The sequence below is a fragment of the Hermetia illucens genome, chromosome 4, assembly GCF_905115235.1.
Source record: "Hermetia illucens chromosome 4, iHerIll2.2.curated.20191125, whole genome shotgun sequence".
Lineage (NCBI taxonomy): Eukaryota > Metazoa > Arthropoda > Insecta > Diptera > Stratiomyidae > Hermetia > Hermetia illucens.
In genome coordinates, this window is record NC_051852.1 from 141163543 (window position 1) to 141189136 (window position 25594).

Genomic DNA, 25594 nt, shown 5'->3' on the forward strand with positions numbered 1-25594 from the left:
GAATGAGGAAACTGGGCACCGATGGCACAATTCCAAAAAAGTCGATCCGTCTATATATTGATTCCATAGGTTAAGAAATGTAACTCTTTGCGGGATATAATGGTCCAAGGAAGCATTTACATTCCTTTGGGTTGGCTGAATTTCCCAACCCTTTTTCCCGAAACCTAGACCCCCCAACCCATACATCATTTTCAAGGTCAAAATCTCCTCTGCACTAGTGATCACGAATTAAGCTCCGTTTCTCGAAATTCTTAATATTAACGGAGATATAGCCGTTTATAATTTTTTCACAAGATTCCCCCAATTTAAGGCTATTTTCTCGGCACCTAGACCCTCCAACCCATACATCATTTTCAGGTCAAAATGTCCTCTATACAAGTGATCACGAATTAAGTTCCTTTTCTCGAAATTGTCAACATTAACAGAGATACAACCGTTAAAACTTTTTCAAAAGATTCCCTCAATTTAAGACCATTTTCCCGCCACCTAGACCCCCAACCCATACATCATTTCAAAGGTCTAATTGTCCTCTATACAAGTGATCACGAATTAACCTTCTTTTCTCAAAATTCTCAATATTAACGGAGGTACAGCCGTTTAAAGTGTTTTAAAAGATTCCCCCCAATTTAAGGCCATTTTCCCGCCACCTAGACCCCCAACCCATACATCATTTCAAAGGTTCAAGGAGGCGGTGCAAATTATCTTCCATTATCAGAATGGAAAAAAGAGGTTGAGATATCTTTGAGACTAATGAAAATATCAAAGAGTTTTGGGATTTCCCTGGTGATCTTTTATAATTAGTTTTACGGGTGCCACTTTGGTTTTCATAAGGTAATATAGAATGCCAGAAACTTAAGCCCGTAATTCGTATCTCTGTTTTTATATTAAGAGTCGGCAGCTATAATGTATAAATTAGAAGTTGCTAGAAGAGCTAGTAGGCTACAATCATTTTGACGGTTAATCCAGAATACTTCTGCACAGCTGATAGAGAACCAGTTCTTTCTGAGCCACTCGTTTGAGCGGACTTCGACATAGAAAACATAGACGTCCTGCTTTGATGCTGAGTCCGACGGCTAGGAGGAGTGTCCTCTCAAACTGTTAGAACTGTTTATTCTCGTAACCTGATTAATGTCTTCAGACAAGGACCATCCATCAGCTTTAGTACCGTTACCTGCAAATGAGCGTTTAGATATTGTCGATTAAGTCGCTTTGGTACCGGTTGCGTTGATGAGTTGGAATCGTCAGAAGGATGGTTCACGTTTTGGCGGCTGATGCTTCGAAGAATTCAATCTTTATTAAGAATCGCGGGGTCTAAGTCCGCATCCACTTGATGGCGGACCGGACCAAATGAGGAGCAACTTACTCCTTCTTTCTTTGGTTCACGGACCAAACTTAGGGGCTTAGTACCCAAACTTTAAAAATATTAGGCGTTGACGGCTTTACGGTTTTTTACCAGGGCAACAAAATATGTTTAGCTCTGACCAAGCTATGGTCCAAAGTATGGGCGGATTTACGCTCAATCTAATTCGTAGTCATGTTGTGTTCTGCGGATTGTATGAAGGAGCACTTAAGATCTGCGAGCTGCTTTGGTCACACTGTTCCCAGTGCAGAGGTGAGGCAGCGTCGGACGATTTGCCTCTGCCCTGGTAAGAAACTGTAAAGCCGTCATCACCTAATATCAGTTTTCTTAGTTTGGTACAATTTGGGGTTTTTGGTTTGTGCCAGGTTGGCAGGTGCTCACCTGTGAGTAAGTCGTTGACATCGAAAGCTGGGGTCGGTTAACTCACCGTAATTGTCAGTAATGCTGGGAAAGTGAGTTAATTTCGGCAGAGTCCCTTTTTAACAAGACAAGGTTATTTAGCATCGGATGGTGTTCACTGTTCTTGGTCCTTTCTGAACCCCTATAACTGTTGGAATGGCGCAAATACCTTTGCTTGGGGTAGATTAAAACTTAGCTTCAAATGTTTTCGTCACGTGAGAGTGAGCGAGATGCTTTTAACGGCAAGAGTAGAGGGTATTCTATACTTAAACCTTTCAAAGGATTTACCTGTAGAGTTTACCAAGCTCATGGGGAGTAGTCTCGAAGAGATTTTATACAAAGTATGATTAGATGTAAGGAGAGACTATATCGAAGTCAAGCGCGTTGATAGTTTCATGATATTTTCTGATAGAAGGGAAAAGTTTCCTCCCTAATCACTAACTTCTACTTTCATACGATAACAAGAGTAAGCTCTTGTAATACTGTTAGCTACATTATCAGATATTCCGAACCAAAATCGTTTCATCTAACAACGAATTTACCATGTGCGAACACATACCGAAACTTTGCACAAAATTCGAGCTCCAACTAACCCCATTAAGCGCCCCAACACTCGCATACACTTTCACACCACTTCCATTCATAATCGAAGAGATTTTCCAGGTGAAGTTGCAGGTGAACCAAAAGCGGATTTAATATAGTCGAGTGAACATCAAAAGTTTTCCAATTAAATTATACGCAACTCGCTCACTGAGGTGCGCCTTAAGACGTTTACATAAAGCCTCGCGAATTACATCCGTTGCTCGCTTCAGTTTTTCTATTCCTCATTTTCCTTTTGCTTCACGGCTCAGGTAAATCATTGAACATCTTCGAAATATGCACGGCAACCTCGAATCAATTTATTCCCGATGGGGAAATTGAGTTATCCCCTTGTATCAAGTGGACCCTCTTTGGCGGGCTGGGGGTGGATCGAGAGGGATTAAATGATATATGATATGATGTTCAAGGATGAGTAATTGACGAGTGACTAGGCGTCTTTGCATTTAAAGTGAAAGATTATCCCGAGGAGTTCCGTCCGTGTGGATCGATTAACAGAAGATTAATGCTTGTTGTTGGATGATTATGTCGTTAAAATGGGAATTGAATATAAAATCATTGTACGCGTAAGCAGCTACTTTTCCGGAATTTCTGAGGAAAAGCGCTCATTTTTCTCGACCCAGCAAGGTTCTCGAGTCACCCGTGAGAACTCAGAGGCGGCTACGGTAATACCGACTTCAGGTTGTGTTGAAGGGATTTGGGTAAATCTAAACTCTTCAAATACGCACAGTCACACTTCTGCTCCCTACTGGAGATCGAAAGATACTTGGCCACAATAAATATTCAATTCGTTTGATTAATGTATCAATTATCCTCTTGACACATCTACAAGTTTCCCCCTCACATAGAAAACCACATTTCAATTTAATCCCGCAAAATATTAATATGAAGAGCAATAAGCGCACAGGGTCCTACTTTCATTTCCGTAAGATTTATTTATTCGTCCACTAAATTGCGAATGGCATCGCCAAAAGGAGTAGCATAGCCCTCGCATCCTTCGTACGTACACGCACTCTCCTCATATCCGACACATCTATTTTATCTAAGAACATATATCAAAACCTTTTTCGTTAGTACCATTTACGATTCTAACTAAACAGTTTCACATTTGGAGAGGAGCCTAGAAAAATTGCTGTTAGCCTTGATGGGCGGAATATAGGACTATAAAACAAAATGAAACATGAGATAAGGACATGGTAGCCTTATCGATGCCGGTTTTATGGTTATGTTGATAGCTAGCTGTTGGACCCATACCAGGCCACTCTGCACTATGCCCTGCTCAAGGATATATGGGCACATATCCACGTCGTGAATTACGAGCTCGATTGATACGCATCAGGCTTCAAAGTTTCGGGCATAGTTTTCTTGTTTATTGTTGTGTTAGCTTATTATGAGAGTCATCAAGGAACGATAAAACACTACACTCGCCGGAACTCAATCCTAAGATTGCAGGAGGAAGAGAAATCTTGATGTAATCATGGTAATTTTATGTTGTATGAAATTAGCACAAGTGGCTTCGTTAAGGACGTCAAGGAGAGAGATTTTAAAGGCTCTTTGACCTAGATTGGACTGATTGAGTGGTTTGGACTTTTAATTGTTTAGGATGGCAAACCACTCATTGTTGAAACGATAGTAGAGCATCGAATACCTAAGGGAGTATTGGCAATGAGTTCAGACTATAAAAAAGAAACAAACACTTTTTTGCGAATAGACACAATCTGGTTGATGATACCATCAAGGTCCACCTGAATATTTTCTTCCTTCGGCGTTATTGAAGACTCCAGTAAAAAAGGTTGAGAACTGGCTTTAAGAAAGTATCATGTACTTTTTTCCTCAGATGAAACTAAACATTTTTGATTTTGTAGCATGCCAGGATCAGCCGTGGATATTCTCCAGGATCTTTACTAATTACTAATATCCTTTGATGAGCTACTTTTTGAGGTTTTGTTCAAAATCGGTTTACTACCGCTCTGTTTGCCTTTTTTGGTCGATGGATGGGGCTCTTACCCACCAAAACCATCTTCTTCTCCTTCCACTCTCCCTGCGGGACTCACATATGGTAATACGTCCAAAGCTGGATATTCGTCTTTCTCTCCCGTTCATTCTTCCGGCTGACTTCTTCCTGCCTAAGCTTCTTATGGATGGCTGCTATCACTTTTTCGACTTCAGTCCGTATCGCCTTCACCTTCGACGAACCATGCATGATATTTTCGGTTTTTAAGTGCTCCCTGGTTGTAGCTTCCAACGCAGCCCTCTGAGGCTCGATCCTCCCGGCAGTAAAATAAAATGTGCTCTGCTTACTCTGCAATATTCAGGCACTTTGGATAATATGGCGAATCATCATGTCCAAATTAATAGAGATATGCTCGGTGACCTCTGTGTTTGTTAAAAAACTGTGTTAAGTCGAATCCTATTTCGCCGTGTGGTCGCGTGATAAATTGACGAATATCCACCATGATTCTGCGTGTCCAGCGACTCGCCCCACTTCCTCTGCATTCCGCGATGGTTTCAGTTGGTCTGAACTGCTGCCGACGGGGAGGAGATTCTTCGGTGGGATACACTCGGTCGTAAAGTCGTTGTCCTTCTCTCGCAGGCTGCTTCATAGGATCTTGTTTTGTAATAGAAAAATATTCGGAATGCAGTTATTCGATACGCAGCTCCAAAGATTGGATTCTTATTTGTTGTATTGTCAGTGTATCTGCCCGTACTGAGGCTGCATATAGTAGGATCGAACTTACTACCCTCGAAATAAGGATTCGAAGACTCGGCGTTGGACCACCTATATTTGCTAGCATTCTCACAATCAGTGCTCCGGTGTTATATGGCTTGGTTATTGCACAATCAATCGTTACACTTAAGGACTTGGACACAGGCTTGGAATGTACTGTTTATATGATTTTTCTTCTCTACTTGGTAATAAGTACTAATTCTGTCTTATGTTCTGTGAGCAACGGACCAGAATACTCCAAGCAGAACTTAACGTCATAATTCCGTCACGCTATTAACATAGGATGCTGGTTTCAAGCTCAGGTAAAGGAGGACGGTTTGACGCAACATAACTCCTTAACAAAAAAATAAATGAAATGCTGAGATCAAGGAAAGAGATAAATAAAGTATATTTTTGAATTATTCCACCATGCTAAATCCTACCTGATCTCTCTTGGTGACAGGTCCCGCGACAGGCCGACCAAGGAAATCCATCCAATGCCATTAAAAACAACATGATCAGATCGAGTAACAAGCCTCGGAAAAATACTGGATGGTCTGGTGCCAAAAGCTGCAACTTAGAACGCGAACGCGGTAGAAATGTCTATAAACTTCTCAATTTAGGTAACCCGCACACTCAATACGGTGTTGGGATTGCCATCTCAGGGGGCTTCCGTGATGCCATTAAAGAAGTCGAACGATTTGATGATCGGCTGATGAAGCTCACCATTATATCAGCTGATCGCACTATTGGAGGGGGGTTTGGAGCGTGTAGTGAGAGTGGCGAGCGTATAGTCGATTGTGCGGACACTCTGCACTTACGTGATTACCAACCATAACAAATGTGGAAGGATCGTGGAAATAAATTAAAGACACTATCCACAAAGCGGCCTCTGCAACCCTCGGGGTGATCAAGCCAGGTTAGCGGTACATCAACTGAGATACTTGGCTTTGGAATGACGATGTTGAAATGAAGGTCCGTGAAAGGAAATGCCTCTACCACAAGTTTCTCTACAATAAAACGCTGGTCAATTGACAAATTTGTAGGAGTACCAACTGGGAAGCAAAGAAAGCGATCGATGTCATCCGTGCGGTCCATTACAAAGATATTTACGATAAACTCGAGACACTCGGTATGGCGAGAGAGTTCTGTATCTGCTTGCCAAAACCCAAATGAACGCACACAGGATATCAAGCTTACCAACTGTCGAGCCGCGACGGATGGATGGCAAAAATATTTCGAGCAGATTTTACCTGAAGAATTTCCTCATCCTCCACTTACACAATCATTGCCGACATTTGGAGCAATTCCACGTGTCAGCACAAATGGTGCTCTGAGGTGGCGGGGAGGAAGCCGGGGCGGCAACCCTGTCGGCTGAACCAAAACCAAGTGGCCGAGGAGAACCTCCACGTGGCGGCACCGGGAACCGCTGTATCGCATTGGCTTGCCGGCCGTGATGCTGTAGGCGAATGCTCCAAGGCCTAGCAAGGGCGATCAGACCCGAGTCTGCACGGGGACTCATCTGAAGTGGCTTCGGTCACGAAACCTTACCAGGGGTATACTGGTACCATGGGAACCGAGGTAGCCCCTGGACTCTTATACTTCAGGAGAATTCCTGTCGTATCTGAGTACAGCTCGGTTGGTTGCGGTTGGCCCCCTTGTGGGAGTTTCATGGGGGCTGTGGTTGTGCTCGAGTGAGAAGAGACCTTCGGGCCTCGACGTGGTGTTGCGTATCAACACGGGTGCCGTACTCCATAGTTCGGTAGAGATTTAGGTAATTCTTGCATCCACCAGAATGAATGCTAAGCCATGCACTTGGTATAGACTGGTACCGTTCTGTTTGTCTAACGGGGCTCTGATTGTGGTCACAAAATCAATCCGTGCCTGAAGAGGGCCGTAGGATTAAGTCTCAAGACAGGTACCTACGTTAAACACCGAGGACTTCACTGTCAGCACAACTGAAGTTGAAGAAGCAATAAAACGAATGAAATCGGAAAAAGCAATAGGGCTTGACGACCTCGCATCTGAGCTCTGGTAAGCGAAAAGCTGGGACCCAACACTGTGGCTCAGTGAATTCTTTAATTGAGTTATTGAGGAAAGTATAATAGAACACCATCTGACTGGCAAGAAGGTACCACAGTTCCAATATGGAAAAGAAAGGTAGTTCAGCAGAATGTTCAAATTATCGTCCCATTCGGTTTGTGTCCCATACCATGAAGATGCTATAAGGCAACACTTTCAATTGCTCTACCACCGTCCGAAAAGTAAAGTTCGCAGTGTGTCACATGTACTAACATCGTTTGGTGCCTCTGTTTGTGTTCATCACGGAAGCGCCGTCTTAGCACTCCTCTTCGATCTTGTTATGGGAATTGACACGCGGGACATCCAACGGCCAGGGTTCTATACACTGCTTTATGCAGATGATGTTTTCCTAGCGTCTAACAGCAAAACTGATCTGGAGGAACTTGTCCAAAAATGGAATGATAGCCTCATGCAACACGGTATCAGATTGAATCTGAATAAAACTGAATATTGACGACCGATTCTTATGAAACAGGCACAACCACTGTCAGCGGCAGTGATCTGCCCAGAACTGAGCGAGTTATGATAAATACCTTGGATTAACGCTATCAGCCAATGGAGAAGTGCATTCTGAAATTAGTTCACGTATCAACGTAACCTCGATGGAGCGGCATTCCGCCACTGATGTTCTTTGTGATCGAGGTATCAACCAATGTGTCAAATCTGAAATTTACTGCAATGTCGTTTGAATAGTCACCTTTTCCAGGCTTAGATATAAAGATTTCTACTTCTAACCTTCTGCCAAGAGGAAGGCATGTAGCCCAGAGCAAGACATCCTCGAAAAACATTTCTTATAAGTTCCTCTAAGTGTTCAAATGAGTAACAACCGCTCTTGCAGTGTCCCACTTCCTCTTGCAACACCTTGCTGTTGAAAGGTTTGCAGAAACCGCCAATTCTTTTCCTCCCAGTTCCAAGACCTGTTCCCGCAGGTGGTATACTTCCAACTGAGTCTGCATAAACTCGACTCTGGAGTTCCTGAAAGTACCATCGGGTTTTCTAAGAGAGTCCAACCTGGCCTCATCTTTACTAAGAAACCTACACAGCCTGAAAGCATCCCTTTCACCTTCCAGTTCCTCACAGGATCCTCTAAAGGAATCTCATTTCGAAAGTTTTTCTAGCTTCTTATATTAACGCTGTGAGTTTCGAAAGTTTAAGCAGTTTTCATCCTTATTATTTTGCAAGCACGATTCAGAAGTCGTCTGGTTGATTTCCTGAGACTTTTTAGTTCTCGGTTCCACGATGGAACCATTTTATCGCGTTGGCTTCGGGAAATAGGACAAGCCTCTTCAAAGCATTCTAAAAGTGTGCGATTCAGGGTTTCCAATTGATTTTCAATCGCCAAAGGAGTCCCTAATCACCTAGAAGTTCATTGAACTGTGCCCAATCCGTTTTCCTAGGATTCCGTTTTTGTATTACAGACGGTTGACCTGCAATAGTCTGGGAGTGAGACTTCATCTAGCAATCGCCAGTCTCTAATCAACTCTAACAACTTTGAAGTGCAGATTGTTAGGTCAATTACTTCACTTCTTCTTGGCCCCACGAATGTTATGACATTATACTAGCTAAAGTGATAAAATCAAACAGTTTGTCTCCTCTAGAATTGCATTTGCCTAATTTTTCAAGTCGTTTAAACATCAACCGGAGGTGAAGCGAGTGCCGCGTCCACTGATGCTTCTAAAACATCATGGATGTAGCAAACGCCAAAATCCAGACTTTGTAGTACGTTGTCCATAAAGCATTGGACCGACTGGGCGGTGTTTTGCATTCCAAACTTCATGACTGAAAACTCGAAGTCGAATGGAGTGACCACAGCCATCTTGTACGATTCGGCAACTGGGGTGCTTATCAAGTCCATTTTCGAAAAGATCGTCCTCCGACCAGGACTGGTGGCGATGTACTGATATGCGTTCCTGGGTACCGGTCAGGCGTTGGGCCTGCATTCAACTGTCTTTTTGCAAACCAAACGCAAAGCGCTTCTCTAGGGGTTTCTTAATGGTCGTCAAAAGCCTTTCTCAATCAGATACCAGATGTGCCGCCAGTCAGCTTCCGTGGTGTGAGTCATCGGAGTTTCTCAATTACGTGCGGGTCAGAGATTTCGATGTGGTAATAGGCACCGCTCCTTGCTCATGCTTGGTGTCCTGGTTTAAAATGGTCGAGAATTTTCACAGAAGATCATGGGATCGTCAGCGTCTGAAAAAAATTCCGGAATGGCTGAGAGCAGTCGGAATCTATCTCGCAGATTTTTTGGTCTTCGGATCCAGCACGCAAAGATTCTTCAGTCTGCAAGCAAAACATAATGCTTGAGTAGATTGGTTCCAGTGATTGAGCGGAAGATATCGGCAACACAGAATTTCCAAGTGAATGTGTGGCGAAGTTCTAAATGGAGCGGTAACGTTTTCAGTCCATATGTCCAGTGAAAAGTTCAAACCGGTAGAGATGTCGAAAATATAAAGGCGCTTTTGGGATGGTTTTCTATCATTTGTCAAATTTGATAGCATTGGAATTAGCTTTTCCCTTGAGGGGTCCGCCATTTCCGCTTGTTACCAATGTATAATTCGAAACGTCCTCCGTTTAAGGGATAATGACAACCATTGAATGAAGTCGTGCCTAATGCCCGCAGAGTGGGATGGCTTGTGAGACGTCAGGCATTCAAGCCTAATATTTTAAGTCCATCTCCGCCCCTCCGTTTCAGAAAGCCTCTGCTGGCAGTCAAAGAGCTTCGTAAATTATAGGAAAGAAATCCCAAAACCTAGCTGAAAATAGCCTCTCCTCGATCTATAAGTCTTTCCGCAGCTTGTTTGACACTGTAATTCCCAATGTTATTCCCGCAAGCTTTAATAAGATTGAGGTTATCGTGTTGTATGATTTGGGGGCACCTGTGACAGCGTCCAGACGGCGGCTGCCTGTGGCAAGGCGGCGGAGGGCCTCAAATCAAGGAGTTGTCTGGGTATGTCATCTGATGCGGCGTTCATGCGCAGGGGTCTGCCTGTGCGGTGGTTGGTCCAGATGGGACGCAAGTCTCACGTTTTTCCTTGGATGTCAGTTTGGATTTGGCTGAAGTTTTTGCCATGCTTCAGGCCATCAAGGTGGCTTTCAAGAATGGTAAGGAGAAGGTTGCTATCATTACTCTTTCCATACTTGTTGATTACTCAGAGAAAGTACGCCATCACATCACCTAGTCGGGAAAATATATGCTCTTGCTTCCGACTCCCTTTTTAAGTCTTTAAAAATTCGATCGTGCCCGGCGCACGCAGGACACCCACTAAATAAACTCGGCTATGTAGAGACCCGTAGGGCTCTGGGCACTAATACCATAAGTTTGGTCGAACCCTCTCCTCTTCCTGTAGATGTTCTGAATGCTATTCAGGAACACTCCTATAGGTAGTGGGAGACAACTCTTTGGGGATATCACGTGTCAAAGGACCATTTTTCTCTAGCATTCACGCTGCTTTACCCATAATTCAACCGTTGGCTACTCGTACGCTTACAGCTTCCGAAAAAAAGTTAGTGAATTGTTTTTAGGCCAATCACCCATATAATAAAGTTTTTCTCAAAAGGTTTGAAAACATCGCTTCGCACAAATGTAATACTTGCATGGTTAGAGAAACTAACGAACAATTAATCTTGGAGTGTAAGGTCCGGTTTCGGGTTAAGTATAGATGGTATAATACACCTTGAACAAATCTTGTTGAGAGGATATCTTTGCATGATTGATGACCTTTTATATTTCTTTAAGTAGGCTAGAGCCAAATTAGAATACATACAGTTCCAGTTTCTTTCGACACGGCACTTCCTACCTTCCCCTTTCTTTTTAAATACAAAACCTCATTAAAATTGGTTGACTGTCTGTCTGTCTGTCCGTCACACGCATTTTTTTCGAAGACGGTTATAGCGAATGACACCAAATTTGGTAGAAAGGTGGGAACTGTCAACGCTCACGCATATAGTAGGTTATATCCTTTTATGTTGAATTCAAGGGGGCCCCATACATCCAAAAGAGGGGTGTACATTTTTTTTCATCAAATATAGTCACGTGGGGTATCAAATACAAGGTCTCGATTAGCACTTTTCGATGCCGGTCTTAGTTTTGACATTTGTTAGAAAGGTGGGGAGTGCGGGGGATTGAAATTGATTATTTCTTTAACGAATCCATTCTCGGAAACTGCCCAACCGAAAAATCTAAACAAATCAAGAAGCTGCCACTGTATGGTGCCTAGGCTCTGAAATACCGATACGTGTTCAAATAAAGTTAATAATAGTACATTACTATAATTTTTAGTAATTACAGGAAAGCCCCCCTAAATTTGGTGCAAATCGCACTATTACTAACAAAGTTAAAGTAGGTCAAATCTGGCGCTTCTGTGCAAATTCAAGACTTTGAATGTCAATATCACTTGAAAGTGTGTATTTTCACATAATATAATGCATATATTACCTGCTACATACTAATGGGACAAATGCGCACTCAAATCTCTTTATAAAAGAAATACACAAAACCTTTCATACCTGAAGCGTCTAGCTTCCGGTTTCCCGACTTGTTTCTTGTGTTTGTAAGTGTGTCAGAAACTGTTTTATTTGAAACGTCTGTACAAGACTATGATATTGCCCGTTCTTATGTGTTCCTCGGAAACCTGACTTCTTCTTCCCATGGTTGAACAGAAAGCACGGTGAGATTGATTACTTCCTTACCCAACTTCTAAGTGGGCATGGAGGTTTTCGGTCTTACCTGCACAGGGTTGGGAAGGCGCAATCTCCTGATTGTGTGTTCTGCAATAGAGTGGCGGATGACGCTGAACACACCTTTTTCTCTTGCGAGAGGTGGGACGGCCTCCGTCAGTAGCTTTATGCAGACACAGGGGAGCTCTCTCCAGACAACATTGTCAGAGAGATGTGGAAGAGCGCTGGCAGCTGGAATCGTATTGCGCATTATGTTCGGGCTCTTCTTACTACGAAGAAGATTGAACTCGACCGGCAGAGGGATCGGACGGTAAGGGGTTCCCTGAACTAACAACTCCCTTCCTCCTCTCCCCCTGAAAGGAATTCCCTGACTTGAAGGCTCCCAAAGCCGGGAGAGCAAGCCCGAAGTAATGCGTCAAACGGTTCCAGGCTAGTTCTCTGATGACAGGGAGGTGTTTAGTTGGTAGTCCGCCAGCGTGCTGTGGCGGGAGTCCAACACTTTGTGCGTGAACGCATTCACCTACCCTAATCCCAAAAAAAAAAAAAAAATCTGACTTCTTAGCAATTTACGCCCCCTACATGAGGATGGACTATTCCGTAACCTACATTTATAACGATGAAATCTATGAGCGATACCACGACCGCCTGGTTCTGGATAAAATCCGGCTCAACAGGTTGCGGTGGGCGGGTTACCTAATTCGTATGGATGAAGATGATCCAGCCCGGAAAGTCTATGCGGGCGATATCTATGGTAGAAGAATAAGACGAGGCAGAGCCTGCTTGAGATGGAGCGCTAGCATAGGCCAGGAGTTATCGTAATCCCCGCTATAGAAGGGGCAATAGATAAAATAATCCTGAATTCTCTCGGAGAAAATAGGAGCTATTATTAGATGGAATAAAATGTTATTTGTTGTGCTGATAACTTTCAGAGTACTTTAAAGTCCGCCAAGGCAATCAGTTATCGTTACTACCTTTTCGGTGACATTCTATATGCTCCCCTGTCCAGGGTACTTCTAGGGATTCATGTGCGATGTAATACTTTCTCAACTAGCTCAACTATGCTGATGACATCTCCTTGCTTTTACAGCTAGTTTTCTACTTTGGCGAAAGGGCGTGTACATTCTCTTTGGGGTGATTTCATAGCTCTTATAAGGGAGGATACCAATTCAGTGACTACTGTCCTCGTGAAAGCAGACTTTAAAGTGCGGTGCCATCACTCGAAAATTCCATTAGAAGCCGGATGGTGTGGTGTCGTATGGGTTTGTTTAGTCTAGAGTAGCTCAATGACAGAAATAAGGGCGATTTGAATTGCGAGCCCTGGTCAGTGCTGATGATCAATAGTTTTCTGCAACGCGATTTCCTTATACGTGAGGATAGCGCGAACGAATATATTGGCTGATTGGTCCAGATTAGGATTGACTGCCGGCCAAGGAGAAAATAGATCCAGTTTAATCAAGCAGCGCTTGACAGATTGAGATAAAATAAGCGTCTAAGTGAATGTGGTTTGAAGTCATGCGATTCTTATTTAGTTCATTATGTGGAAAAGTTGGAATCCTCTCTGTTGTGGAAGTACAGGTGAAACACCAGATTATGAAACTCACTGAAGAAGTGAACATCATCAAATATTTTCTTTTACAAGAAAAGGCGGAAAATCTTTTCCTATGGTTCCGACACTTCTTTATCTTTCATAATCTATTTCAGCTTTTATGGGTACTAAACTTCTTCATCTAAAAGGCCGATACAGTAATAGGTGTCCTTGTTGAATGGGGTAACCAAATCAAAGCTTGTTTTTTAGGACATGGCAGTCGTTTCAGATTGTAGTCCTTGAAATTCTATCTCAGTTGTTTTCTATCTTTGTATTCGATAGACATTTTGACGTCAATATTTACGGATAGATCTGAAAAGGTCTGAGGTGGGTGGTTGACGCACTGGACTCAATTTAAGAAAAAATAGCAATCAACGAATGTAGTCGTTTTCAATGGTTTGGTAGTGGAGTGACTTGCGGGGCTGCAGAAATTCAAGTCTCATATATTAGTCTTATCATTTTACTTCCTGCATACTCATTCAAAAGGTTTCCTGCTTGCGACGCTCGTAGATTTTCGCAAATCTAGAAATGCCTCCCAAACACATTAGGATAGGTAAACTTCAAGTCAAAACGTTCCTAATGTTGCAAAATTATTAAAATCTGATGGCTATGTCTGTCTGTCACACGCAATTTACTCAGAAACAGTTGAATTTATTATTACAATAATATGACTTTTTAGTGGTTCTTAACAAAACTGCAAGCATCTCAAAACAAATGAGTGAAACACAGTTATGAAATTATTGATCTCCTCGACTTTCCAATATATTCCGCTAGTTGGCAGCATCTTTGGTTGATAGCTAGGCCATCTAAAGTTATAATAGTTAGAATAATGTGAAGTAGTGGAATAGTTGGTTCGAGACTATCCTAGTTGATATGAAAAAAAGAATATGTTTTCCATGTTAAATGCAGATGGAAAATTCAGGTTTTCTAATACCCATGCAGGAATCTTGTCAACATTTTCACGTAGACTAGATTCATTTGTTCGCTAGAATGTGAGATTTTATTCCTGGGGGGTGTGTCTCACTGCAGGCGGCATGTTTATCAGCTGGTTCAGCTGAGTGTGACGTTTTTACTTATGTCTGATATCACGAAATCTTTGGCCCCTTTCCGCTTGTGAAATTTGGTTTTTCTAGCGGACGGTAACCAACTAGTCAACTAGTGCAATTGAACCCGGGTTGAAAAAGTATAAAAGGGCTTGTCTTTTTTTTGTCGATTTGAGGTATACAATGTATGTATTCCACGACGCCGAGGACGGAAGGTAAGTTAGAAATTCGACACTTTTTTTCAATATTTTCTCATTTTTGATGCTGAGTCCGCGTTTTTTCTTGTTTAGCGACAAAAAAGTCTTGCTACCAGCCGAGCGAAATGCGCAACCCATTCTAGAAGTTTTAACCAGATTTCTGGACTCGAAGACACCAGGTTTGCAGTTCCTCGAAATATCATCAGGCACTGGTCAGCACGCACTTTACTTCGCTAATCAGTTTCCAAATATTACATTCCAACCCACCGAGCACGATAAAGAACTTCTGGCCAGTATTGTAGCTTACGCGGACGAAAGTCGACATGGCAATATACAACAACCCTTATTTGTTGACATATCTCAACCATGTCTTTTGAATTTCGCCGGACAATTCGACTACATACTTAACGTAAATTTAATTCACGTCAGTCCATGGGCGTGCACAGAAGGACTCTTTAGAACTGCAGGCCATGTGCTAAAACCTGGCGGCTTGCTTTTGACTTACGGTGCTTTGGCTATAGATGGTGTTTTGGAACCGGAGAGCAATCGGGAGTTTGATGAAGCTTTGCGGAAACACGATCCTGAATGGGGTATCCGAGATTTGCGGGATTTAAAGCAGGAGGCTGCCAAGAATGGTGTTGTGGTAAAAGAGGTAATTGACATGCCAGCAAATAATAAAATGGTGGTTTGGCAGAAAAATGAGCAATAATTATTGGTTGATTATGAAATAGAGTGGAAGCATTCAACTGGCAGGGAGACTTTAAAAGCAAAGTATTTGTATAAGTATATTTTTGTGTAACCTCATAAATGGCTGGAAATAAATATGTGCCTTGTTTTCTGATAATGAGTATAATATTTGATATATTATAACAATAGCTGATGCGTCTTGTTGTCTGGAGGCCTTCTCAAGTTTGCGCAGAATCGCATGTCCTTGCGAGAGTAGTGTTTTTACGTACTTGCAGGTCGCAGTCTCTTTTTTCTTGCTTTTTGTAATGGCGCCTATAACGTTTTGTATGTCTCCTCTTCATTGCTTTATCTAAGCCATCCCCACAGTCTTCGCTGTTATTGTTGTTGGATTGTGTTTCAATATCATACTCATTACACTTATTGCTGCGTAAATGACCTACTAACCTTTGTCAACATTAAATCTTATAGCTAATCAACAAACTGTTGCGGTTATAAACGAAAACATTCATTGACAACCTTGAAGTGTGTTACAAAACTTCATTCAAGACCGTAACAATACACTACGGTTCCTTGTAGAAGGTAATATGGGCAGCATTGCGCTCGCCCGTTATTATTACCATGATTGGTTCATTGCGCTAGTCCATCCCTTATTGACATTTCTTCCAGATCTGTCATGACTTGCTAAAGAAGCAGATGTGTGTATGATGATGCCTTCGATCAGCCTGCCACCGAGCCAGAAGAGTGGCTCAGAGGGCGGTAGGTAGAGTCGATCAAGGGCAGAAAGAGTGCGCCTACAAGGCAGCCCGCAAAACCCTCAAGCTCGTCATCCAGCGAAGCAAGAAGAAATGCTTTAGGGAGCTCTGCTCAGAAGCGGACGTAAATCCGTGGGGGAGAGCCTATGGAATCGTGATGGGACGATTTAGAGGCCGTTCGTCTCCGCAGATCACGTGCCCCACCCTCTTGTTGAAAATCATCCAGGGGTTATTCCACCAGCAAGAGGAGAACACCGACACATTCCAACCACCTCTGAATGTGACGGCAATCCCGCCAGTCACCAGAGACGAACTGCTATAGATCTGCGGCAGAATAGGAGACAATAAAGCACCGGGTCTGGACGGAGTACCGAATAAGGCTCTTAAGCTTGCCGTGTTCGCTGAGTTGTTCGAAGCGTGCATGTCCGAGGGAATATTTCCAGCGGTATGGAAGCGGCAGAAGTTGGTACTCCTGCCTAAGCCTGGGAAACATCCAGGTGAACCATCCTCATACCGACCCATATGTCTTTTGGACACGGTGGGGAAAATGCTAGAGCGGGTAATCTATAATAGATTACTCCCGGTAGTTGAGAGTCAAGGCGGCCTTTCAGATCGGCAGTATGCGTTCCGTAAAGCCAGATCAACCATTGATGTCATGAAATTGGTTACTGGCTTGGCCGAAGATGCAATTCACGGAAAGGGTAGTACCAGCAAATATTGCGTGGTAATAACCCTGGACGTGAAAAATGCATTCAATTCGGCCAATTGGAATCTAATCCAGAAATCCCTAGCGAAGGTTGGTATTCCCGCCTATCTCGCCGCAATTGTCGATAGTTATTTAACTGAAAGGAGGCTCTGGTACGACACTGATGACGGCCCGCAGGAGTACGTCATTTCCGCGGGTGTCCCGTAGGGCTCCGTATTGGGCCCACTACTGTGGAACATCATATACAACGATGTACTTAATCTTCCCCTTCCGGAGGAAGCCACAGTGGTGGGTTACGCTGACGACATTGCATTGGTTGTTGTCGCAAAGCATCTCGAAGATGCTGAGTTATACTCAAACGAGGCAATCAGTGCTGTCAAATGCTGGTTAGAGAGCTCTGGTCTGACGCTTGCGGAGGAAAAAACGAAAGTGGTCCTCATCACGAAGCGCCGGAAGAGAAATTACGCCTGTATTAGAGTCGGGAATCATATCATCACTTCCAAGTCGGCCATCAAATACTTGGGGGTAGTGATAGACAGGAAGCTCAGCTATAAGCAACAGGTACAGTATGTTTGTGATAAATCATCCAAAGCTAGTATGGCCCTGGCGAGGATGATGCCGAACGTGGGAGGGCCACGGCATACCTCTAGGTTGCTTATAGCCAGGGTGGTGACCTCAATCGTGCTCTATGCGACCTCAGTTTGGAGCGAGGCGTTGCGGATGTCAGTTAACACTAGCAAACTGAATGCAGTCTACAGGAGGACAGCTCTGAGGGTATGCTCTGCCTTCAGGACTGTCTCAGATGATGCAGCATTCGTCATCTCTGGAATGATGCCGATTGACACCTTGGCAGATGAGATGGCGAATATATACAATGCGAAGCCAATCTCTCCCTTATTGCAGACGAAGAAGAAGGGAGGGAGAGATCCATAAATAGATGCCAAGAGCGGTGGGAACGCTCGGGAAAGGGTCGGTGGACTCACAGGCTCATTCCTGCCATCAAGGAGTGGTTGGAGAGACGACACGGTGAGATTAATTATAATCTCACCCAGTTTCTGACTGGACATGGAGGATATCTCCAATACTTTCACAGGTTTAAATTGGAGACCTCACCCGACTGTCCAAATTGCGATGGAGTCCCAGAGGACCCAGAGCATGTATTCTTCCACTGTCCGAGATTTGTAGAAGAAAGGAGGAACCTAGAGGAGACTCTAGGAGAGGTGCTGGTACCAGAAAATCTGGTGCCGAAAATGCTAGCACAACTCCATGATCGCATCAATTCTAGATAAATTGCGAAAGGCAGAGGAAAGGAGAAAAACGCGGTCACGTGCGCCGCGTACAGAAGAAATGGGATTAAGCTAGAGTGAGCTGACTCCGCCCCGTGATGTAATACCTTATGGTGGTTCCGCGGGGCAGGGAGGGAGTCGGGGGTGGTTTTAGTGGGTAAAAATCCCACACGCTGGTGTGTCCAAATCAGTGTCTTTTGAAGATTTCCACCTCCTCAAAAAAAAAAAAAAAAAAAAAAAGATGTGTGTATGATTCGCTATTCTGTCTTTCAGAGTTCCTTACCGGGGACCTTGTGGTTATCCAAGTCTCACTGACAGCCGGGAGGAGCACTCGAGAGGCAGTCATGGCATCGGATTACTTCCCAGGAGACGATATTCGGGTTCTTCCTGAACAAGTCGCTAAACTGGTGAAGTACTGTGAGAAGAGGTCGTTGCCACTTGTCCTCGGCTTCGATGCCAACGCCCATCATGAAGTCTAGGGAAGCAGCGACATCCATCGGAGACGTTCTTAAATTTATTCACTCCAACATTTGTGACCAACACTAGACAAGAGATACTGAACATAACTGTAGGAAATACTCTAATGAACGGACTGGTCAGGAATTGAATGGTGTCGGATCAACCCTCTATGTCTGATCACAGAATAATCAGATTCGACATTGACAGCAACTCCAAAATAAGGAAAACGGAACAGCTTTAGGGTATTCTGTGAAGGGATCGAACAAATCACAGGAGCAACCAGGCTGTACAAAGCTGCGGCCAAAGACAGGGCAAAATCTTCTGTCTGCCTGAAGACGGAAGATTGGACACTTACCGAGAATGAGAAATACAGAATATACCTGCATCTCAGAACTTATTTCCCCTCGTCCTACCCTATAACATTTTGCCTGATACCCAAACAGCGAATAAAATGGGAAGAAAGAAGAACTAGAAACTAGTAAAAGAGGTATGCTCAGAGGCTAGGGCAAGGTGGGGAATGACAATTTTTAAACTACCGAAATCACCCGCAGTAGATGGCATCTTCCCAGCACAAATCCAGAGAGGCCTAGAATCACCTTAGGGGCAGCATAGCCTTGGGATATATACCAAGGGTATGGAGGCGGACAAAAGTGGTCTTTATTACAAAAGCAGGTAAAAGCGATCCTCTTCACCCTAAATCTTTCAGACCAATTTACCCAACATCGTTCATACTCAAAATGGCGGTGAAGGTCATAGACAACTATATTAGAACTAACATTCTAAAGCATAATCCCTTACATCAGCTTTAACATGCTTACCGGGCAGGACAGTCAACCGAAACTGCTCTGTATCAGCTGATGGATGTACCAGGGGATGCCTTACAAACAAACTAAATAGCACTGTGTGGATTGGATATCGACAGAGCATTCGGTAACACATTGCACACAGAAATACAAGATGCCCTGAGCCGTAAGGGAATGGGAAACGCCGTGGCTTCCTGGATGGACTAAATGTCAGAGAGCAGGCAAATAGAAGTACCGACAGTTACAAATTCTATTGTCATGAATACTACTCAAAGTTGTCCACAAGGTAAGGTACTATCGTCTTTTATGTGGAGTATTGTAGTGGACGAACTTCTGAGCGTGCTATAGAAAGAAGAACTAAACTCAGCACTCAAGCCAGGGAGCTACACAAACTTCAAAGACTCGCTTGCGTGTGTACCAGTGGGGCAATGATGATATGCCCAACGGCATCCCTAAAGGCCTTTCTGGGATGTAGGCAAGGAGAGAAATCTTCAGTATGGCCGGGAGTATCAGTGAGGAGGGGAGCTGCGTAAATCGAAAGAAGGTTGATATTTTTTCAAGGCAAATTATTGATACCAAGGGATAACATGACAAACGAGGTTTCACTTCGACAAGAAGTTTTAAACACGTTGAAGCAACAGGGCAAACTGAAAGAGCGTGACTGTGACATACCGCTTAAACCAACAACTGATTACTTGGTACACTGAAGAATCCCTCACAGCAGAGAGAGCGGATTCCGGGTCATTGGTCCATGGAAAATTTATTAGTAGCCAATCGGTAAGCACACTAGGCGGAAATATGGGCCATAGATAGATGTGCCTACATAGGGCAGAACATTTCTATTCTGACCGACAGCCAAGTAGCGATTAAGGCACCTAGGTCCAACCAGGTGAACTGTAAACTGGTATGGGAATGCCTTGAAAGAGTGAATACGTTCGGCTCTGGATACTCTGGGTTTCAGGCCATGTCGAGTTAGAAGACAATGAGACAGCGGACGAACTAGCCAAGAAGGGAGCAGGGACGTTTTTATGCGGGCTCTTCTGTGAATTCGGAAATGGGTTCATGGCTATGGCATTAAAAATTAAGAGGAACGGTAGAGCAAACTATACTGGGCTGGTTTACCAGAAATGAAATATTTCAGGGTGTTTATTGGGGGATACGAACCCAAGCGTACAAATGATTGCTTAAACCTCACCAGAAAGAACCTCCGAATCATAATGGGAATTGTCACTGGTCACTGCTGGCTAAACTATCACCTAGGAGAGCTGGCTGGAAACCTCTATACAGGTTCTGGAGTGAAGTGTCCGGCATCTAATTTAGGTCGAGGCATCTAATGCAAAGTTGAAAGATTTGGAAGTAGGGAATGTACTAAAATTCCTTTATCTACCTGCCCCTCTTTGAAAATCTAAAGCCATTTGGCCAAGGTCCAAGAGGTCAGAGAGCAACTCATATAATTAGCGTGGTGGACGAGTTAGGGGAAAGATATAATCGTCCCTTAAACTCCTCAACGCCTTCGGACGCGCAGACAGCATCAAAAACGTCACCAATAATAAGATGAAATATTATCGGCGACAAGATGAAACTCTGTTGGATTCCACTTTGGATTTTAAGTTACTCTGGGCTATTACCCTGATCCAGCACGTTCCATTTGAACTCCGCTATGTTATTTATATGCTGGCCCCAAGCCCAGGTAAAAGAAGATCGTTAGAGGCAACGTAATTTCTATTATTCCAGGTAAAACAAAAATAAAGAGCTGAGTTCAGGGAAAGGGATAAATAAAGTATAGTTGGAGTTATTCCACTGTACTAAATTCTACCTGGTTTCTCTTGGTGCAGATCCCACGGCAGGCCGACTAAGCAAATGCATCCAATGTCGTTTAAAAGAAAATGATCGTGTTAAGCCATAAGCTTCGGAAAATGCTAGGGTGTCCATCTCAGTCGACGCGGCAGGACAGGCTTCGGTCTTGTCGGACAAGGGTTCTGACACATGGCACGGTGACAGGATGTAAGTAAGTTACTCCGAGCAAAATAAATGGGTGTTTTTACACTTAACATTGGCACTTTCACTGGAAACATCGAGGAACTCGCAAGAACCCTTCCACCATTTCAGAGGGTTCCCATGATGCCATTAAAGAAGTCGAACGATTTGAAGATCGGCTGGCTTTGAAATGACAATGCTGAAATAAAGGTACGTGAAAGAAAGCACCTCTACTACAAGTTTCTTAATGATTTTGGCAAATTCACAAGAATACCAACCGGGAAGCAAAGAAACCGATATGCTGCCATTCGAGCGGTCCAATACAAAGATCTATACGATACTCTAGGAGCTCAGGATAGCGGGAAAGACCTATATCGACTTGTCAAAGGCGAACATCAACGCTCACAATTGTTGCGTTAATGACAAGAAAGGTTGTTTGTTTACCGGTCGACGAGCTGTGACGGATAGATGGTGAGAATATTTCGAGCAGATTGCAACGGAAGAATTTATTCATCCTCCACTTCTACAATCATTGCCGATATTTGGAGCAATCCTACTTATCAGCCCAACTGAAGCAATAAAACGATTGAAATCGGTAAAACCAACAGGACCTGACGACATAACATCTGAGCTCTGGTAAACGAAAAGCTGGGACCCAACACTGTGGCTCAGTGAATTCTTCAAGTAGGTTATTGAAGAAGGTAGAACACCATCTGTCTGGTTCCATATGGAAAAAGAAAGGTAGACTAGCAGGATGTTCAAATTATCGTCCGATCCGGTTGTCCCATACCATGAAGATTTTTGAAAGCATTTTTGACAACCGTATTCACGAAATCGTTCAAATAACCATAAATCAAGCTGTATTTGTCAAGACCGTGGAACTATTGACGCAATGCACGCTGCGTGGTTACTCCTGGAGAAACACCATGCGAAACATACCCCTCTTTATGAACTTATTTGGAATCTTCTACGGCAACACCAAGTACCAGGTAAGTACCAGGGTTCAATTGGTCTACCACGATCCAAAAAGTTGAAAACGAGGTGTGGCGGGTGTATCAAAATGGTTTGTGTCTTTGTCAGTGTTCATCATGGGGGCGCCCCCCCAGCACTCCTTTTTGTTTTTGTTATGGACACTGTCACTCATACATCCCCAGATGGCCACTTCACTATAGGCTACATACCTACCAAAATCCACGGAGACATGACTCCGTGAGCTAACGACAAAAATTGAGAAGGCAATGCCCAATAAAGGATACGCCTTAAGCGCATTCACGGACATCGAAGGCGTCTTCGATTATGCTTCACTTCCGGCGGTTTTTAACGCGGCAAGAAAACATGGAATCATTTTGCTATAAGTCAGTTGGATTCTTCACATGCTAAACTGGAGGAAGATCTACATATTGGTCGGATAGAAGTCTATTGAGGCAGGATGTCTTCTGCCTCTGTCAGGGTTGCCCACAAGGAGGGGTTCTTTCTCATCTGTTATAGCTCTTAGTTATGTAAGCTTTGCTATGACTCCTGGAGTACACGCTAGGAAGACTGGGCTAGTTATGTTCATTAGGAACGTTTGGTGGAGCAGCTATACGCTACCCACCCCAGTAAGAGAGGAAATCCAATTGGTATAAATAGTTATATATTTAGGAGTACATTTCGACTCGAAGTTAATGCGGAAGCACATCCTGTAGATTGCTTTGTTGCCGCAGGACTGCGATAAGTAAGACCTGGTGAGTTTCCCCAAAATGAATTCATTGGACGTATACATCTTGGTCAAAGGGTAGTATAGGTCCCAGAGCGAAATGTGGATTGATACCCACGATCCTAACTCCCCCTCCACGTGATGGCCACTGGGAGCTCTTTCTTAACGAAGAGCTGCAGACGGAGAAGGATAAAGGCGAGTCTCCCGCGCCTAAAAGTGGTATAAATTATACCAACTGGTCTTCGAGGTATGGCTGACAACCATACATGGAAGACAACTTGTTACGAAGCGACAACAGGAGCCCCGGACTTGACTGATAACACAACGACGAATCCGGCAACAACAAAGGAATAACGATTTGCGCATTATCTTATGGAACGTACGCTCCCTGTACAGAGATGGAGCTGTCAAGTAGCTAGCCGATAACTTGTACAGATGTAAAAGCGTTGCAGGAAATGCGTTGGGCAGGGACCGGTTTCCTCGAGAAGAGTCGTTACACCATATATTATAGCGGCCATCCAGTAAACCATGTGCTCCGAGTAGGTTTCTTAGTCAGCCAGAAAATGAAACCTGCTGTTATCGGCTTTGAAAACATAAGCGATCGTTTATGCATTCAGCGCTTCCGATGCAAATTTAGAAATATAAGTCTCATAAACGTTCACGCCCCACAGAGGAGACTGAAGGATACCTTCTACAAGGCAGTTGACCTTCGAAGCCTGTCCCAAATATGAAATCAAAATCATACTTGGGGATTTTAACAGCCAAATAGGGACGGAGCCCCTAGTCAGGAGATATGTTGGCTCCCATTGCTTAAATCGAAATACAAATGATAACGGACTGCGGATTATTCAATTAGCAATGTCACACGAAATGGTTATTGGAAGTCCCTGGTTTGCGCGACGGACTAGACGGGACCACTTTCAACCAAATTGAACGCCGCCATCTCTCAGCTTTGATGAATACCAGAGGGTATAGAGGGACCAATATAGGCTCGGATCACTATCGTTGCCATAGTGCTCCGTGCTCGAATAACAATAATACCCAGAATTCCCTACGACAATCAGGTGAGAGTTAGCAATGAAGCCATCCACAACACAACCCTCCGCAACACGTACAAAAGGGAAATGGATGCCGCAATAACCGCAGTCAACAGAGATCCTGGAGATAAAGCATCAACAAATGATCTTCACAATCACCTGAAGAATGTTATCATTGACACGGCCACAAACATACTTGACCCAAGCAGCAAAAAAATTTGCAACGGCTGGTTTGACGATGAATGTAAGTTAGCAGTGTAACGGAAGAATGCCGCATACCGATTGAGGTTGCATTCTCAAAGAACGTGGGCACGCGCAGACACTTATCACGAACAACGGCGAACGGAGAAGCGACTTCACAGAGGGAAAAAGGAAGGAAGAACCAACAAGTCTGTGAACTCGAGAAGTATAGGGAGCAACCGCACCAGATGCGCAAGTTTTACCAACAGGTCAGCAGGATGAAGCCTTATACACCTCGATGTTCATCCTGCCGAGACAAAGAGGGAAATCTGATTTCCGACAGAATAGGCATATTTGAGCGATGGGGTGAGTACTTTGATGAGCTACTGAACAATCAGAACATCGGCGAGTTGGAGGTCCCGCCAACTGAAGACCACGGACAAATACTGCCACCACCAAGTTTAGGAGAAACAGTCCGTGCAATTCATCGGCTAAAAAAACATAAGTCGCCAGGAGCCGATGGAATTACAGCCATTGGCCCATACCAAAGAGGCTTCACTTCAGGCAAATCAGCGACAGATCTGATTTTCTCTCTGCGGCAAGCTATGGAAAAACTGTTGGAGTATGGACAACAGTTGTACCATCTGTTCGTCGACTTTAAAGCCGCCTATGATAGCATAGCCAGGGTAAAATTGTACACGGCCATGCGAGAATTCGGTATCCCGACGAAATTAATAAGACTGACTAGGCTCACCCTGACCAATGGGCGAGGCCAGATAAAAGCAGATGCCCTATCATGCGCCCTCTTTAACCTGGCCCTCGAGAAAGTGATCTGTGATGCTGAGGTAAATGCAAGAGGTACGATCCTCTTCGAGTCCACCCAACTATTGGCCTATGCTGACGATATCGACATCATGGAAAAAACCACCCGAGACGTACAAACTGCCTTCATCCAGATCGAGCAGACGGCGCGAAATCTTGGGCTGCACGAAATATATGGTGGCAACGTCAGCACCGAAGACGAATCAACCAACAACATCAAACCGCACTGGTCAAACGCGAAGAAGGATAAGGATAAGAGAATACAACTTTGAGACCGTTGATAATTTCTCCTATCTAGGGTCAAAAATCACAACCGATAACAGTTACGATGATAAAATCTGCGCACGGCTGTTGTCAGCCAACAGAGTCTATTTCAGCTTACAAAAACTGTTCCGCTCGAAACGTCTCACCATAGGGTCAAAGCTCTTACTGTACAAGACTATGATCTTGCTAGTCCTTATGTATTCCTCGGAAACTTGGATTGTAGCAAGAAAAATTGCGAACTCTTGGCCGCGTTCGAGAGAAGAATCCTCCGAAGAATT

At 43.8% G+C, this 25594-nt stretch overlaps 1 protein-coding gene across 1 annotated transcript; it reads left to right on the forward strand.

Moving 5' to 3' along the window:
- The first annotated feature begins 14443 nt into the window (after positions 1-14443).
- LOC119654492 (UPF0585 protein CG18661-like) lies at positions 14444-15488 on the forward strand. The gene is made up of 2 exons (XM_038059915.1): positions 14444-14665; positions 14741-15488. Exons 1-2 carry the CDS (start codon positions 14634-14636, stop codon positions 15354-15356), a joined length of 648 nt encoding a protein of 215 aa, XP_037915843.1. The 5' UTR covers positions 14444-14633; the 3' UTR covers positions 15357-15488.
- The last annotated feature ends 10106 nt before the right edge of the window (positions 15489-25594 follow it).